General features: G+C 32.7%; 1 protein-coding gene across 5 annotated transcripts in view; it reads left to right on the top strand.

Moving 5' to 3' along the window:
• Nucleotides 1–420: 420 nt before the first annotated feature.
• The window catches only part of LOC105773438 (uncharacterized), a 34731-nt gene continuing 17305 nt past the window's right edge, over nucleotides 421–17846 (top strand). For 2 of the 5 annotated variants that reach the window (XM_012595353.2, XM_052632790.1), the window contains exons 1-10: nucleotides 422–766; nucleotides 841–881; nucleotides 1612–1649; nucleotides 2477–2567; nucleotides 3119–3224; nucleotides 3296–3363; nucleotides 8746–8815; nucleotides 9346–9408; nucleotides 16012–16083; nucleotides 16180–16281. In XM_012595353.2, the coding sequence (XP_012450807.1) occupies nucleotides 656–766; nucleotides 841–881; nucleotides 1612–1649; nucleotides 2477–2567; nucleotides 3119–3224; nucleotides 3296–3363; nucleotides 8746–8815; nucleotides 9346–9408; nucleotides 16012–16083; nucleotides 16180–16281 (762 nt within the window). In that variant the 5' untranslated portion in view covers nucleotides 422–655. Of the gene's footprint in view, nucleotides 767–840; nucleotides 882–1611; nucleotides 1650–2476; nucleotides 2568–3118; nucleotides 3225–3295; nucleotides 3364–8745; nucleotides 8816–9345; nucleotides 9409–16011; nucleotides 16084–16179; nucleotides 16282–17846 lie in introns of all 5 variants that reach the window. The other 3 variants (XM_052632788.1, XM_012595352.2, XM_012595354.2) reach the window with 3 other exon arrangements.

The raw sequence follows: 17846 nt of genomic DNA, 5'->3' as shown, positions 1-17846 counted from the left end.
CATGTCTATGCAAAAAAAAAATTGTCGAAATAAAAAAGAAAATAAAAGAAAAAGGTAAAATTATTTGCAAGTCCTTCTTTATGCCCATTTACCAATTTAGACTTAGCCCACCATGGCACGTGGCATCGTTTCATTAGCTCACATGTCAAAAATCGATAGAAATTAACGTCCCGGGATACCAAAAGGTTAGATGGAGAAAAAATTAAGGTACCAAATCGGACAAATTAAAAAAAACATGTACCACTTCGAAAGTTTTGCTAAGTACAAGAGGATTTTGTCATTATCCCCCCAACAAAAAACCTTCACTAACTAAAACATTTTCCAAATTAAAAGACTACAAATTCAGCGTACAAATTCACTCGGGTGGTCAGTTTCTGACCCTACAGATTGAGCGGAGCATAAAATAAGAAATCGGGTTGGAATCCACATACGGATCCAACCAAACGGTTCATTGTCGGATAACCTTATCCTTCTCTCCCGTTACTGAATCAACCGAAAAAAAAAAAAAAGAAGCAGCACGCTCTTCCATTTCTTAAGATCAATGAAAAAAACAATTCTTTGGATGATGAATTGGAGTTTAATTTCATGTTAATTTATTTATTCGGAGATAAAAACTTTCGTTACTTAAGAGATTAAGAACTCCTCCATTATTACAATGTGGATTGCAGCAACATCAACGTCGAGTTCAACCTTGTCTTTCTTTCAAATACAATGCTCTGATTCTAACCGTAAACGGGGTTTCGGTCCCAGAAAATCCAATCAAAAGGTAAACTTGCACACTCTTTTCCTTTTGTTTTAACTTCACTCTTCTTTAACTTGGACTGCCCTCTGAAAACTTAGGCTACATCAAAGGAGGAGAAGGGTTTTAACTTACAACAAAGGTATCTCAAAATTTGCTAGCTGATGGTCTGTGCTGTAAGATATGCTAAAGTTGTTGGTTTCTTTTTATTCTACTTTTGAAAATGCACAAAATGAACATCTTCATCTGTTTCCAATTTTTAGTATTGCAACTACACGTAAGCCTTGGGGGGGGGGTGCTAAGTGGTGCTTTCCATTTGATTAAGTTAGTGTTTTCTGTAGTCTTTATTATCAAAGTTCGTCTTCCTCTCCATCCTTAACTGGTTTATGCTGGCCTATTTTCATCACATGGACTTGCTTCTGTGGACGCCATCCCTTTACAATCTTTATGTAGCTTTACTATAACCACAAACTTCTAACTCGTAATAGACAGCTCATTTTTGTTTTACTTATTTTGGTTACATAAATGTGGTTTTTGTATGAATAAATTTGGTTTGGTTAAGACCCCTAATGGAATGTGCGTGAAGGCTTCCTTGTATTCATCCTTTCCCTTGACTATGTATCTATTCATATAGCGCGTTTTATGATCAAGGTTGATAGATCCCCCTCTAATTCTTGTTTTTCTCTTTTTTACTCATCTTCCTTAAGATATGTGGACATGAATAAACTGTATGAGACACTTGATCAAAAAAAAAAAAAAAAAACTGTATGAGATTATTTTTTAGTTGTAAAAGTTTTGAAATATGCTGATCATTAATATGATTATTTTTCAGTTCATAGTAATAAATAATAAAATAACATTGCCTTGTGCAGGAAATTAGCTAGTAAGCAGTCCGGTCCTTCACCTGCTGGTAAGTAAGATATGTTTCTTTTCCAGCAAAAAAAGTTCATTTGACTTATTACTGATGTGGCAATACTTGATTACCAAGATTTCTAACAGCCCCCCTTTTATAATCTGCTTTCTATTTCCATTTGGTTCTGAGTTGTTAGGTTTCCTGGTGGGTATTTTTTGTTTCTTTTTTTGTTGTCTAATTATCCCATGAATGGGGAAAATTTTAAATGAAAAAGGAATAATTTCTTCTTGTCTTGTTTTAAAGGGGTGTGTGAGGGATGGGGAGTTGGCAAATGGATTGGGGGATATATCCCCTGGAAGTGGGAGCTGTTGTAACTTTCTTCTCTAAGTGGAGGCATCTCAGGCTGTTAAGATATGCTTGATTTTAGGCTGTTAATTAGGATTTTAGCGATTATTTTCTTTATTTTGTATACTCTTAAAGTGTATAAATACCCTCTAAATTAGAGGGATAATGAAGCAGATTTTTCAGATTAATCTCTCTTTTTTTTTTCTCTCATTCTTTCTCCCTTTTCTCTTCCACGGCAGCAGCCTCTCTCTCTCTTTCTTTCTTCTCTTCTCAAATTTACAAACCTATTTTTTTGTCTTGTTGTTGAAACCTTTGCAACTACTTTTTTCTATAAAATATGCTTTATGATCTTAAAAGTTGAACACAGTATATCATAAGAGGAAACTGTCAGCCCTAGAAGCGATCCTAAGTTTTTATGCCCCATTTACATAGGGTTGCCTTCAACCTAAATTGGCTTATTATTTCTTTTTCTATTTTGTTTTTGTTGTAATTTTATAATTCTTTCAGGTTATTCACTTAACTATTATTTTTCCTTGCAGCGGCACCTGGTTTAAGTGTTCAATTTGATGGAAAATCTAATAGCCGTTCCTTGGACATTGACTTTGAGGAAAGGCTGAAAGCAATTAGAAGGTACACGTGTTATATTTTTCTCATGGTTCACAATTGCTAGAAATATCTTCGCATTAAAATGTATTAAATTGTTACTGATCTTTATCAAATTACACACAGTAATTACTAATGTACCGCTTTCTGTTCATGTGCTTACTGTTATGTTCATGTTCTTCTTTCAAGACTCAATAATTTATATCATGTGCCAATTGTACATCATAACAAATATATAAGCTATACTACTTTAAGTTTTATATCAATTTATCATCTTTGATACTTGGATCCTCAATGCTGGTTGGTCTATCTGGTCACCTAAAGTTTGTGGATGCTGGTTAGATATTGAGAGATGATTGTATTCATCTTTGATCTTCCATATCTGTTATATAACTGTCTTGTAAAGTGATAAGTTTCTTTGGGAATTGTGATTGCAGTATAGTTCAATCATTATCCTTAATTTGTCTCTGTCAATATATATACATGGTATGGTGCTAGTTGTTTGGATAAGTTGTTCTTATGTATTCATCATACTTGAGTTTCTTTGACAATAATCATTGTTTGTGCATGCTACTCAGGGCTGCACTTGAACAAAAGAAGGTAGAGGAACAAAAAGAATTTGGACCAATTGACTATGATGCACCTGTTGAATCAGAGAAGAAAACAATTGGTCTTGGCACTAAGGTAGGAACATCATGATAATTTTTATTTTAAACCTTTTCCCATCTTGACCTACTCTTTTCTTTTCCTAACAGATTGGAGTAGGAATAGCTGTTGCGGTCTTTGGTCTAGTTTTTTCCCTTGGAGACTTCCTACCAGGAAGGTGCGTTTAGAGCATTAAATGTTTCTCTCTTCGTCTCAAATTATGAGATCAGTTGACCTTTCATATCATTTCTCAGTTTTGCTTTGCTTTTCCTTTATTCTACTATTGAGAGTGCTTAATTACACATGAACTCTTCTATGCAATACTAGTATGATTAAAGGAAAATTGAAAAAAGGAGTTTTTCATGGCTGAGCATACGTTTGTCATTTAGACCTATCTTGTTTTGTGGCATATAGAAAATGCTAAAGAAAACTTCTCTTTCTCTATATTATAATTTCTTTCTTGTCACTGAATTTGAGGATGTGATGCTCTATGCGGACAATTCTTTTCTTCAATAGAGTTTGAGCCTAAACTGACTAACATGTCATGTAGGTTTTACTAGAGTTATTTTCTTATTTTATTTTTTAATTTGGCTTTTAATGAAAATAGGAAATTGAGAAATAAGAAATTGTTAAAAGAGAATTTTTATTTTTTCACATCATAAGTTAACCTATTTATAAAACTAAGGAAGTAGTTAAAAGAATAAAATCCCTAAAAAATTCTACAAATCATTTTTCTCTTTATTGTAAATTTATGACTAATTTACAGCATTACAACACCACCTCAACCTGGAGCATAAATATTAATATTGCTGAAATTGTCATAAATATAATCAATTTGAGCTCCGCTTAAGGCTCTTGTGAATATATCTCTTAGCTGATATCCAGTTTTGAAATAGCCTATAGAGATGAAATTTTGTTAAATCTTTTCATGAACAAAAAGATAGCGTGTATTCTGCTTAGTCTTTCATGATACACTAGACTGGAGGATATATGAAGAGCAGCTTGATTGTTAGACTACAAATTTGTCGGCAATGTATTTTTTGTGTGTTTATAGCTTTTATACAATAGACTTTGTCTTGGAGTTATCTTTAAATAACAAAGAATTTTATTCTAGTGTTGCCTAATGTTTGACTATTGGAGAAGACATGAATTGACTCGCAACACTAACGAAGTACTCAATATCAAGATTAGTTACTGCAAGATTGTTTTGTTTCTCAACTAACTCCTATACTTTCAGGATGTTTAAATAACTATCTTTCATAAGCTATAAATTGGGAACCATTAGTATGCTACACGTCCTCGACTTTCAAGTTTCAACTAACAAGTCTAGAGTATATTTCATTTGGGACAAGAGTTAGTAGCCATAACACTATCTAGAAGGGCAAAATATCAATTCTTGTTCTCTCTACCCCTTCCATTGAAAAGCCTAGTCCCCGTTGACCCTTCGATCAAAAAAGTTTCACCGGGAACAGTGCATGTGGGCCACATGTGCCATGCAAAATTTGTCTCACTCGCCTTTGCGTGAGAGCACGTAGGCCTCCCTCCAGCTGTTGTTGTTCATAATTCTTCCCATCATTTGTCTTACTACAATGGTGCTATCCTTGTATTGATTCAATCGTGATCTCTATTTTTAATTAATTTTTGTTCTCCCTTGATATGGATCCTTCAAATTCTACCTGACCCTTCTTCTTGGTGCTTTTTAATCTCCTATTATTTTTATTGTCAAACTCTAGGACAATATTAATTACGTTTCTTAGGCTGCTTTTGTCGGATTGTGGTTTATGGGGGAAAGGTTATAAAAACATTTTGGAAAAAGAAGTTACTGTTGTTGATGAAATTGGTAAAGTTCTTTGGTTAAACTTGATACCCAATTATGTAGCTTGTTGTGGCATTCACTTGAACTTTGTTTTAGTCTTGCAAACTTGTTACAAAGTTTGGGCTAAGGCAAAAAACCTATATACTAATGATATTTTGTGTATCTATAAAGTCGTTTCAGATTTTGTCCATTTAGAACAAAATCAGCAAGACATGACTAGTTATTTGGGTCAAGTTGAATCATTGATGGATGAGCTTAATGTTCATATGTCTCTTACCTGAGAATGTTGTGGATCAAAAGAAGTAGAGGGATAAATTCTTTATGGTTCTTTTCCTAATTGGATTGCGAACAGATTTAGCTTCGGTGAGATACGAGAATCTTACAAGCCCAACCATTCTTACTCTTGATGAGGTGACTACTTCACATTTCTAATCTTATCTTTGATAACAAAAATCTTTTTTCTACCCTTACCTCTTCTTTTGCTTCTTCTACTAGGGTTACCTTAACTAATGGATCTCAAACATTGGTTGAAAGTGTTGAAAAAATATATTTCACCTCCCCTTACCTTTAATGTCAGTTTTAGATACTCTAGAATGCTCTTATAACTTGTTTTTCATTAGTAAACTTTCTAAGCAACTTAATTGGCAAGTCTTTTTTGATTCTCACTCTTTTGTTATTTTTAACGATTATTTTTGTTTTACCTCTTTTATGGGTATTGATACCACAACATGCAGCGAGTTTTTAATGCTTGCAACTAATGCTTCAATCGGCTACTAATTCTCTCCAACAACCTCAAACAGCTAGAAATCAATTGGAGGTATAAAATATTGTCTTATAAGAAACAAGTTCAAAAGTTCAATGATAATCAAAGATTTCATTATTTTATTCATCTTTTACTTGATCCTATTTGTAAACATATAAACTATTACCTTTGAGAGATTTTCCTTGTTTGCTTATCATTTTCTCTAAAATTTATAGACTTGTAATGTTTATATGTTTACAAGTATTAGTGGTGGTATCTTACCACTTTAAAGTTTATATGTTTATATGTTTACAAATAGGCTTAAGTAAAATGTTAAGACTTGTAAAATTTAGACTTGTAAAATGTTATACCTTGTTCTTGAAAGTTATAAATTCTAAGTTAATGATTGAGAAAATCCTTAGTTAAGAAAATGTTAAGTCAGTGGAAGTAGGCAATTTTGGTTGAACTATTAAAATAATTTTGTTGATTTTTAAGCTTTTATTTTGTCAATTTAATCACCAATTCATCCCCCTCTTTTGCTTATCGAGCTAATGTATTAGATGCTTAAACATTAGCCGATTGCGCTCTCTAAAGGCTAAACCCATTCTAAAATCCATAAAATATGTTGTGATTTATTTTGTTTGTCTGGACGGTAGAATGGTCGACATACCTTGTACATACAAGAAATATTCCCTTTACTTGGATATAGAAAATCCAAATAATCCAACAGTGCCCTAAGAAGTTTACATTGATTCATCAAAGCTATTACCTCACTTTCAATAGAATTTTGAATATTCACATTTATTTCTAAGCCAAGCTTGTCCGATCTTATTAGTAGATGGATTATTCTTCAAGTCCCACGTTGCCACATGGGAGTGACCCTGGGGCGTAAAAGTGGATCCTATCAACTTGTTTTGATCTAGGATAATAAACTCATAGGCTTTGTCTTACTTCATCATCGAGAACGAAAGAAGGCTTTCATCTCCAAGTTTAATTCAGACATAACTTGTTTCTTTTTGGGTGTGAAGCAGTGTCAAACCAAAATACCCAACAAGCATTAGCTCTCCTTGAAAAGGAGGTGATCCAGCCGCACCTTCCAGTATGGCTACCTTGTTACGACTTCACTCTATTCACTAGCTTTGCCTTCGGCATCCTCCTTGCGGTTAAGGTAACGACTTTGGTCATGGCCTCCAACCTATATAATTGAAACCATTCAACTTGTGCTGAATATTCTAGGACATCATTGGAATCATTTCACTAATGGATATTTTTAGATTTATTCATCATATCTATTTCTTAATAATGCAAAGAAGAAAAAGAAATGAAAGTAAATAACAACAATCAATTATCGCCCAATTTGATTGCCAAAACTTGTAACCAAACAACATCCAAATAATAGCAAAAATAGCAAGAAGTTGTAACCAAACAACATTGGATAGTAGCAAAAACACTAAGGAACCCTCGACAACAACTCCAACCAAACTCCCAACCCCTAGAGATTGGTTGGAGTAGCAAGTCACACTAGAGGAAAATTCTGGTAAGTTGGGCACCTTCCAGAAGCCCCTATGATATGCCATATGATGAGGAAGGCAAAGTCTTCAGGTGGCATGTGAGCCCTTTGTACTGATGACTTGGATGTCTTTAGGAATTGACTAGTTGTTGGTTGTTGCGCTTCCCTGTGTCGGCGCTGACATTAAAAGTCACTTTAAATATCACACAAAAATACTCAAATGTTTTGGGTCTAACCTGATGATGAAACAATAACCCAAACTCGAAAATGAGCTAAAAAGCTCTGATATAACGTAGGAAAAGTAGGAAATTGAGAAAAGTTGTAATAGGAAACTTGTGTATTTTCATGTTAGCTTGTATTATACTAGTTACAAGTATTAAAATAAGAAAAGTAATTAAAAAAATCTAAACAAATCATATTTCTAAGATTTAGCATATAAGCCTGCTAGAAATTTTGGGGTATTTTGACCAAAATATTAGGTCCGAAAAATGGGTTTGGGAAAAAACTATACCCGTTTAAAATATGGGCTGGGCTTGGGCCAAAATAGTCAAGGTGAAAGCTTAGCTTGACCTATTTTCCAAGTTTGTAGTATATTATATTATATTATTTTATGTTTATATATTATATAATTTATAACACAAAAATTAGATAATTACTAATATATAATACTTTAATATAAACATTAAAAAATGTTTTTGTTCATATATAAAATTTCAATAAATGAAAAAAAATTATTAACTATTAAACTGTAAATAATATAAATAATATTAAAAATTTTAAAAATATTGATGGGTTAAAAATGGGCTTGAGTTAGCTATTTACAAATATGGGTGGACTTAGATAAAATTTTAGCCCCTATTTTGGGTTGGTCTAGTTTTGACAAGCATAAATTGCTTTAATATCATGTTTAAACTCAACCCGAACCCGAACCAGCTTAGTCTAGCTCTTAAACACCTCTAATTTTAGCATAAGTTATAGTTAACTTACAACTTCACAAAAATATGATAAAGCCATGTGAAACACATGAATTATTTTTTAGTCTTTAACCATATATTGTTTGAAATTGCCCCTTGCTAATTTGTTTTTTATTTGAGATACAGTCCTTATTTACAGCATTCTAGTTATTGTACGCATAAATTTATCCTTAATAAGCACTATACATTCACCCATATGTTTATTAGGTGCTATACTATTGGGTTGAATCTAGCATGGTTATTAAGCCATTTTGCTTATGCCTTTTTTTGCACAAAATGCGGCTGTCAACTGTCATCAAGGAAAAAGGTACCTTTCAGAGGGAAGTTGATTTACCTGTGTGTAATGAAATTGTTTGAAGTTTTTTGTATGTCTATGTATTTGGAGTACATGTTATTTAAGCTTCAAATTCAAAATATTTAGTTATTTGTTTATTTTAATTTTTTTCTCTTTCGTTGTTGCTTAGTTATTACCATCAGTTTGTGTTGATGAATAATCGTATCTTGACATGACTCTCCAGTGTCAATCCACCTGAGGAAGCTGCAGTGATTGACAAGAAACTGTCACGAGAACAGAAAGCTATTCTTGAGGTACTGGTAGTGGAACATCGTTGTTAAATTTAGGAACTTCTTGCCTTTGATTTGAGAAATAGCTTGTTATGGCCTATCTTCTAGATAGTGCAATGTTTAAGATAGTTTAAAAGGCAATGATACATGCAAGCTTTCAAGCATTTTAACCCACTGCTTGTTGCTTTCTGCCTTTAAGCAATAGGAAGAAAAGCTGGCTTATTTAAGTGCCTTTAGAAGGGTATATACATTTATGATATTTACAGGGTTTCTTTGCTTCTATCTTTATTTGGGCTCAAAATTACTTAAGGCAGATGCTATTTTTATTTTGGGTATGTTTATTTGCGGAACACCATATCCATGGATGAATGCTCATTTTAGTTTTCTGTTGTTATTGTTTTTTTTTGTAAGTATTGGCTTAATGGTTCTTCTTAATTATTCTTTTTTTAAATTTATTTTCATTGATCCTCTAGTATGGGTGATCAGTTTCTTTTTGTTGCCTCTTGGATTTTGTATCATGGAAATATTTAACCCCTTGCTATTATGTACAACAGACTAGGCTGGCACAGTTTGAGGCAACACTAAGTACCTCTCCAGAAGATGAAACTGCACTTGAAGTAAGTTTGGGAATATTTTTGTGATTAATATTTGTTTAATATTATATGCTGCTATTCTTTGAATATTAAATTTCATCTCAAGATGATTCACTTCTCATTTTCAATTTCATTTTTATGTTTTTGTCTTCCTTGTCTTATTTAACTTTGGAAAGTTGAAGTTTTAAGTGCTATAATTTAAACCAAATAGGAAGTTGATGTAGAACAAGTAGGGAAAGAAGATTAAATCTAGTGGGAGAAACAAAAACATATAGATGCAATTAGGAAACCAAGGGAGAAAGAGATGAACTACGGGAGAAAATCCAAAATGAATTAGAGAGAATTACAATAACATCTTAAAATCTGAAATATCCACAATCCAATAACCTAATCAAAACTAAGTAACATAGTATTTGTAAATGAGTTCATGAATTTAAAAATTGAAGAAGATTTGGTTTGGGTGAAAATTATAAATTTCATTCAATCCTAAAGTGCATTTTTTTAAAAGCTGCACCTTTATATAAAAGGAAAGAAAAAATCCATATAAATCAGCTATATATTTATAGCTATACAATATATTCTCGACACTTTTGCTCAAGTTGGAGTATAGATATTAATCATGCTTAACTTGTTACAATATGATTAACTCGAGCTCCATTTAAAGCTTTGGTAAAGATATCTCCATTTGAAGATGAACTTTTGTTGAATCTCTTCATTAACAAAATGATAATCAACTTTGATGTGCTTATTTCGTTCATGAAATATAGTATTTAGAATCTATGTAAAGAGCAGCTTGGTTATCGCACTATAACTCGGTTTGTAACAATGTCTTGAAGCCTAATTCACTTAATAGTTGATACAACCATACAACTTCAGATATAGATTTGTGCCATAGCTTTGTATTTTGACTCTGCACTTGATTAGAATACTACATTTTGTTTCCTACTTCTTTAAGAAATTAGATTTCGTCCCACAAAAATAAAATATTTAGTAGTAAATCTCTTATGCGTCTTAGATCCAGATCAATTTGCATTTAAAAAAAATTCAATATTAATGTGTTCATAAATTCTTATATGAAACTCTTATGTCCAGGAGCCCCCTTTAGATAGCTAAGAATGTGTTCTAAAGTTGCCTAAATGTTTCACAATTGGTGAGGACATGAATTGACTTATAACAAAAATAAAATAATTGCAACCATTTAAGGTTATTCAACTTTCCAATTAACTTTCTATACCTCTCAGGATCTTCAAATAAATCATTATCTTTCTTCATAAGTTTTAGATTAGACTCTATATGTCACAGGCCATAGTTTAAAGCCTGTGACCATTGCACAAAGAGTGTCTTATAGAGGTTAATCTATTAAATGGTGCTTATTTGACCCGCGTGAATTGACTCGATTCGAAAAACAAGTGACAAAGTCCATTTACTTGAAGTCTTGATTGTCTAATGAAACACTTATGAAAAATTAAGGTTACCTTAGTAAATATGAAAAGTAATCTTAAAAGATTGTAAAAGATTATAATTTGATAAGATTTGGTTGTCTAATCTTTTGGTATATCCACTTTTTTCACTTTTAGCTGATAATACCTTAATTTCAAGTCAATTTTAAAGAAAACAGAAACTCTCCTAAACTGATTAAACAGATAATCAATATGTGGCAACAAATACTTCTTCTTAATGATCACCTTATTTAATTGTTGATAGTCAATATACAATCGCAACATAATGTCTTTTTCTTATCAAACAACACCAGTTCTTTTTAAGGAGAGACACTTGATCGAATGAATTCTCAATCTAACAACTCTTGCAACTAGATCTTTAATTTCTTAAGCTCGGTCGAATTCATACAATATGGTGCAATGGACAGAGGAGTTGTTCCTAGAAAAACATCAATGTCTAATTCTACTTCTTGGTCCAGAGGTAAGCTAGGTGACTTATTTTCAATTAGACTAAGGATATGTTTAGATTATTTATTAATATAAGCTGTCTTTTCGTATTACAATCCGAACACGTAACTACAGCTTAATATTATTAGTTAAACATTAAATAATTATTAAGTAAAATATTTATTTTGATTTTCCTTTGCATATAAAAATCGTTAAGGATAATATATAATAGATATTAATGTAACTGATAGATATTTTATTAAATCAATTTATTCGAAAAATACAATTATATATAGATGAAAATACTACACTAATGACATTAGATTTCAACACAAATTAGCATGGAAAGTAGCTCCTTGGTCTCAATTAGGCACCATTGACGCACCTCGCTAACGACATGCTGTCCCAATGGACTTAAAACAAGTACCTCTGTCCCAAACTAGTATTAGAACACTCCCTGAAATCATTAATCTATGAGTATATAAATGTGAAGAAACAAAATCAATTAATGCATGCATGGGAAAACCAAATTAAAAAAAGCATACTTGAGACCATGTTAGTAGCAGCACGATCCTCATGACTCCGAACAACATAAGCCAGAGCAAGGTTCCTCACCTTAGAACCCAAAACAACCTCAGCAACTCTACTCTGCCCATGGTCAGCATTAGCTCCACCTTTGGTTGAATCTTCTCTAGCAACACCCCGGCCACATGTATAAGGAATTGACCACTACGACTGTGTTTGAGCAACTCTCGAATTAAGCGACTAGTCATGGAATAAATGCTTTGTTCAGCCACAGCTAGTTCAAGCTCTGTCTCACCTCCAACACTTCCCTCCATGTTTCCTATCCACAGTGGTCACAAACTAGTATCATAATGCGGCAAATAGAGGCAACAAAATTAGCCATAGAAATTGATTGTTAGCGACCACCGTCAGACCTTTGAAATTGAGCAGTTGATCTCCTAGAACTTGAGGTATCATGAGCATTCTTAGCTTGCTTTGTTGCCGGATGACAACTAGCAGATCCTGATCCCCTCTTACCTAAGTTACAGACAGTAGTGGAAACCTTCCTCTAAGATCCCACTACCTGCTCGACCATCTTAACCTTTTCGGCTAGGTTAGCAATCTCCCTGAGTCTATGTGCTGTATTTGGATCTCCTCCCTCAAACCTCGTAGAAATACCTCTTAACCCTGTGGGAATCATTCCCCTGAGCTAGCATCAAAAACTCTTTCCAGATAGAGCGTGGTATTTCCTCTAAAACTCGATTTTAAAGAAAACCCAAGTCAATCTATCTGTCGAGACCTTTTTCTCCATAGTGGTCCACCACTGGTAAGCCTCCTCCTTCAGGAGAGAAATAACACTTGTAACTTCTCACTTGATGTGCACTCTAGTTGATCCAAAACCCTCTCGGAATACTCAACAACAAAGGGATCTACACCACGCAATCCCCGAAACAAAGCACTAAACTTTGTCAAAGACTGCAGGTTGAACAGGTAGGGCTACACTAGTGATTGCGCAGAACATTAACGATGGTCCCCCACATGGCCTCATTACAAGGAGCATGTGACCCTCTAGCCACATCCATACCAACTCTGGGTGCGTTAGGGTGATTCTCATCACTTGCCTCCTCTTGAGGAGCTCGCGGTTCAAGAAGAGTTTGAGGTGCACGGTTCAAGTGCTCTAGGCCCTCGGCTGAAAATAGGGGTGTGCAAAATTTGGGTAAAACCGAAAAAATTAATAAATAAAATTATAATATATAAATAGGCCCACTATTCACCTAAACCCAATCCAAACACAAGTATTCAACCCAACCCAATCATAAAAATTACAAATAATTTAATAAATAAAAATAAAATTCTAAAACTAAAACTAAAACTAAAGTCTAAAAGTCTAAAAATAATTTAATTATGTAGTGATTCAATTCGGTTAATTCGGGTAATTCGGTTAATTCGGGTAATCCTGTTAATTCGGTTAATTCGGGTAATTCGGTTAATTTTTAACCAAAAATAAAAAAAAATATAATTTTCGGTTAATTTGGTCGGTTAACCGAATTAACCGAAAAAATTTCGGTTTGGTTAATTTTTTTTGAAAAAATTTTGTTTCGGTTAACGGTTAAAAATTTTGAAAGGTCGGTTAATTCGGTTAATGTTATTTCGGGTCGGTTAACCGGTCGGTTAACCGAATAAACACCCCTAGCTGAAAATCACGAGTCAAGACTATATACCTCTGGGAATGTATTCTAGACTCACTCTAAATTAACCAACCATCATCATATCATTGCTAATATCATAGATATCAAACACAATATAATCAAAACGTCATTTTTCACAAAACATTATAGCATACTATCAATACAACATAATCTTGTCTAAGCATGTTTTAATCCTAAACCATTCATACTCGTTAAATTTTTGCTTGGAATAGTCCAAAATCGATTAAACTAGAGCTTTGATACCAATAAATGTAACACCATACTCCCAAGCCAAAAGACGTGGATGCTCGATTTCACATTAACTATCGAAGTAACCTCGAGCAAAACAAAACCAAACATACAAACACACGCAACATTTAATTTTCATTTAAAAAAGGTATTATGAATATAATATAATTGTAGATCAAATGCACAACAAAAACGAGCTAAAAACAACATTCGAGACTCAAAATATTGAAAATAGAGGTTAAGTGTCGATACCTAGCCTTTGGTATCAATACCAATGATAGAATTTCAAATAGATAGTTACAAGGTCACATGTTTCGACACAAAGACACGTATAATACCAATACATCATAGCAATGGTATCTATGCCTCTTATCTAGGTTTCAATACCTCATTCCAAGAAATTTTGTAGAAAAGTCATTCTAAACCACTAACCAATACCCTTAAATACCTCTAAGATCTAACCAATACCAAACATGTACCAAGGCATATCTAGCACATTTTACATACTAAATCAAGTCTAAAACTACCAAATGGATCAAAATGTGACCCGTAAGTAAAATTTATCATTTAACAACTACCACTCGACATGCAAATTAGATTCAAAATTCAACTACCAATCAAAACACATGTCCAACATACCAAATATGTCAAAATACACTAAATACAATACAAAAACTAACAATACATCAACGGTAAACCAAATAACACCATAAGGTCCTATTACATGCCCATAACAACTACTAAAGAAAGACCTTATTACAACAATAGATTTTAAGCAAACAAGCAACTCCAGAAACGCAGCTTGACTCCCTAGCGACCTTTTGAAACTTCTCGTATTATTTACACATGGTAACAAACCACATGCTGAGCCACAAAGCTTAGTGATGAATTAACATTTCCGAATATGTGGTATGTTAAACAACAATAATGGTGTAATCATTTGTTCAATTAATAACCAACAACATAAACTAAGTCGAAATACAAGTAACATTTAACAACATACAACACTGCACACAAATACATTAGGGACTCAAATCTATTCCGAAACCATTAAGAAACTCGTTGATCACTCATCCAAACCACACTTTCTCTTAAGCACTCATCAATGGCACTCAAGAACAAACTCTAATCATTCTCAGCATTCATTCATCTTCCTAGTCTCATTCTTAACCTCAATATAACATGGAAACATCAAAGAACTTAAGAAAACACTCATTTCTATCTGAACTGAAAATATAATAAAAATTGAAAAATAAAGTAAATTACCATGTAAAATTATAAGGTTAAAAAAATCATAGACTAGAGTTAGAAAATTATAGATTAAATAAAAACTAATCAAAATCTCAAATATCTCTTAATAGCCAAATATTGCAAACAGTAGAAAAGAAAAAAAAAAAGAAACATGATTGTGAACTTAAAAGCTCTTCTAATTTTTGTTGGAAATGATGTTACCTTTCAAGAAAGTTTCTCTGCAATGAAAACCTCAAAGAAAATGAAAAAAAAAAAAAAATTGAAATGAAAATAGATGAAAAGGCTTTTTTCATGTTTTCTTGTAACCGTGCATCCCTCCAAAAACCATTAAACGTCCATTTGCTAATGGGTCCCTTGGGTAGTTTACAATTTAAAACCCCCATCTTTTAAAAAAATCAACATTTAGAAAATTATGATTTTGCTTAGTACTTTTGAGAACTTTACGATTTAATCCTAATTGCTCAATTACCTAATTAAACCTCTTGAAAACTCGACCACTAATTTTTATTATTCTATTCAACCCGATTTATTCTAAAAAATCTCTCAAATTGAACTCCCAGACCATCCAAAAAATCAGGTCATTACATTAGCAATAGAATTTTTAGAATTTGGTTTGCAAGTTGGCATGTCATATTTATGCAACAAATTGAGGGAGAGTGTTGATAACTTTTGCAAATTATTGCTGACAACTTATGCTTGACCAAACGACATGATCTTAGGAGTTACTAATTATTAGGGATTGAATTGATTATTATTAGGGATTTTTGGATTATGTACAATTTATTAATTTCCTCAAATAAACCTATATTGCTTGTATAAGTACTTATGTATTCTTTCATCTCATTACACAATTGAGAATAATTTCATCTTTCAATTTCTTCTCAATTTCAAAATGCTCGTTGAAATACTCTGATTTTATAGTAACTTTATTGATGTTCAGATCTAAACATATGTGCATATATATACTTATTATTAAGTAGACAAATAAATGCATCTCTACTTCAGCATCTATGAGCCTGTGACAATTTAAAATTTAAGATGGCCTGCAGGGAGCAGCAGTTACATTAACAGAATTAGGGGACTATGCACGTGCAACTTCTCTGCTTCAAGAGTTGGTGAAGGTTTGTTAATATTGGATGAATGGAACTTATGAGTTTTTAGTTTTATTACAATAAATCAACTAATGCTCTATTCTAAGTAATATTAATGTTCTATAGGTGAAAACAAGCGACCCTGAGGTTTTTCGTTTGCTTGGAGAAGTTAAATATGAACTTAAGGATTATGATGGCAGTGCTGCTGCATATAAACTTTCTGCTGCGGTAACTTTCTGTTGTTAAGGTTTTCCATTTGATTGTGACTTGATGCAATGCATGATAACCTTTAGGCACCGGTAGTTGTATGCAACTTTCTTTTGTAATGTTGGTCTAAGGGTGGTTGAGGTATCTTGTATTCACCTAAAAGTAAATGTTAAATTTTTCGTACTATCGTGCACAATATATTGCATAACACTTTTCCCACCCTTGTTTGGACATAAATAATCTTCTATTAGATTATTTCAAATATAATGTTCGGCTGCGAGGTGTGATTTTCATGTACAAAATGGAAAACCTTTGTTAGGAGAGAGGGAAACTTTGCTAAAGCAGAACTACTTACCACCAAGGTAGCTTCCTGTATTTACCTAAAAGTAAATCTAAAATTTGTCATAATATCTTGTGTACACAATATATTGAATAACACTCCCCCCCTCCCATGTTTGCTTGCACATATAAATCATCTAGGGTTAGCGTGTTTCAAATATAATCACTCTTGAATTGGTTTATACATTTGCCAACTAATTATTAATTCTAGTTATCTTCTGCAATTCTTAGTCTTCAAGAGTTTCTCGTTAACTTTATTACATTCAAATTCAATGTAATTTGTTCATTCATGAAACATATTGAATTGGCGCAACATGTATGATTGTGTTGTTATCATTTACGAGAATTATAGTGCATGAATGTTCAAATGAAGCTCCTCCATCTTTGTCTCTATTGTTTCAAATTTATATTTGAAAGCATTTTAAGGATAAAGATTGATGATCTTCAAGACTTTGTAGTTCCTTAGCATGTTTTGGGATCCAACTCTAGTAATGATTTATTCTAGAGATGGTTAAGAGTATTTTACATTGTCCTATATTATTCAACTTGTGTCTGAATTATTCCTTTTTTTCTCTTAAACCTAAGTTGTATAATACAAAATTTAGTTGACTTATATAAAGCTTTGAATGACATTTACAACAATATTTTCTTTTACACTAGCTGATTGTCTCTTAATTTGTTAGTTAATGTATGTATAGCTATAAAATATTTTTTATACAAAGTATTTAGCTGGTTTATAGGGATTATATTAAGGATTTTATTTTATTCTCTTTCCTTTTTGTTATGTTGTATCATGTATAAATCTATATCTTAGGGTAAAATGAATTATACAGTTTTAACTCAAATTTTTTTCTTCCTTTACCAAATTTCATTTTCATGGTATTAGAGTTACTTGGTTTAAATGTTTGAGTTTGTGTTTCACTTCTTTAAAATGAAAAATGTTTGGATATTTTCGTGGATCACTTGTATCTCCTCTTTGCTCGATCCACTGTTTTTAAAGACCTGGAGGTTTGTGCGTGAGGCTCAAACACTATCTAAAGTCTTGTGCCTTTCATGTGCTGACAAGTGGGGGGGTCTACGCGACATCATCTTACTGTTGTTTTCTCTTTCGATGTCGACTCATGGTTTTTAACCAAGCTTGATGCTTGAGTGTTCAATTGGAGGTGGTGGTCAGGGTGTTTTGGTGTGTTTTTGGGGTTTCATCACTGTTAGTTACTGTTTGCTTGCTGCCTTGTGAGGTTGGGTAT

The sequence above is a fragment of the Gossypium raimondii genome, chromosome 6 (assembly GCF_025698545.1).
Source record: "Gossypium raimondii isolate GPD5lz chromosome 6, ASM2569854v1, whole genome shotgun sequence".
NCBI classification, from domain to species: domain Eukaryota; kingdom Viridiplantae; phylum Streptophyta; class Magnoliopsida; order Malvales; family Malvaceae; genus Gossypium; species Gossypium raimondii.
The sequence above is the reverse complement of the archived record's forward strand: the minus strand, read 5'-3'. Positions and strand labels throughout refer to the sequence as shown.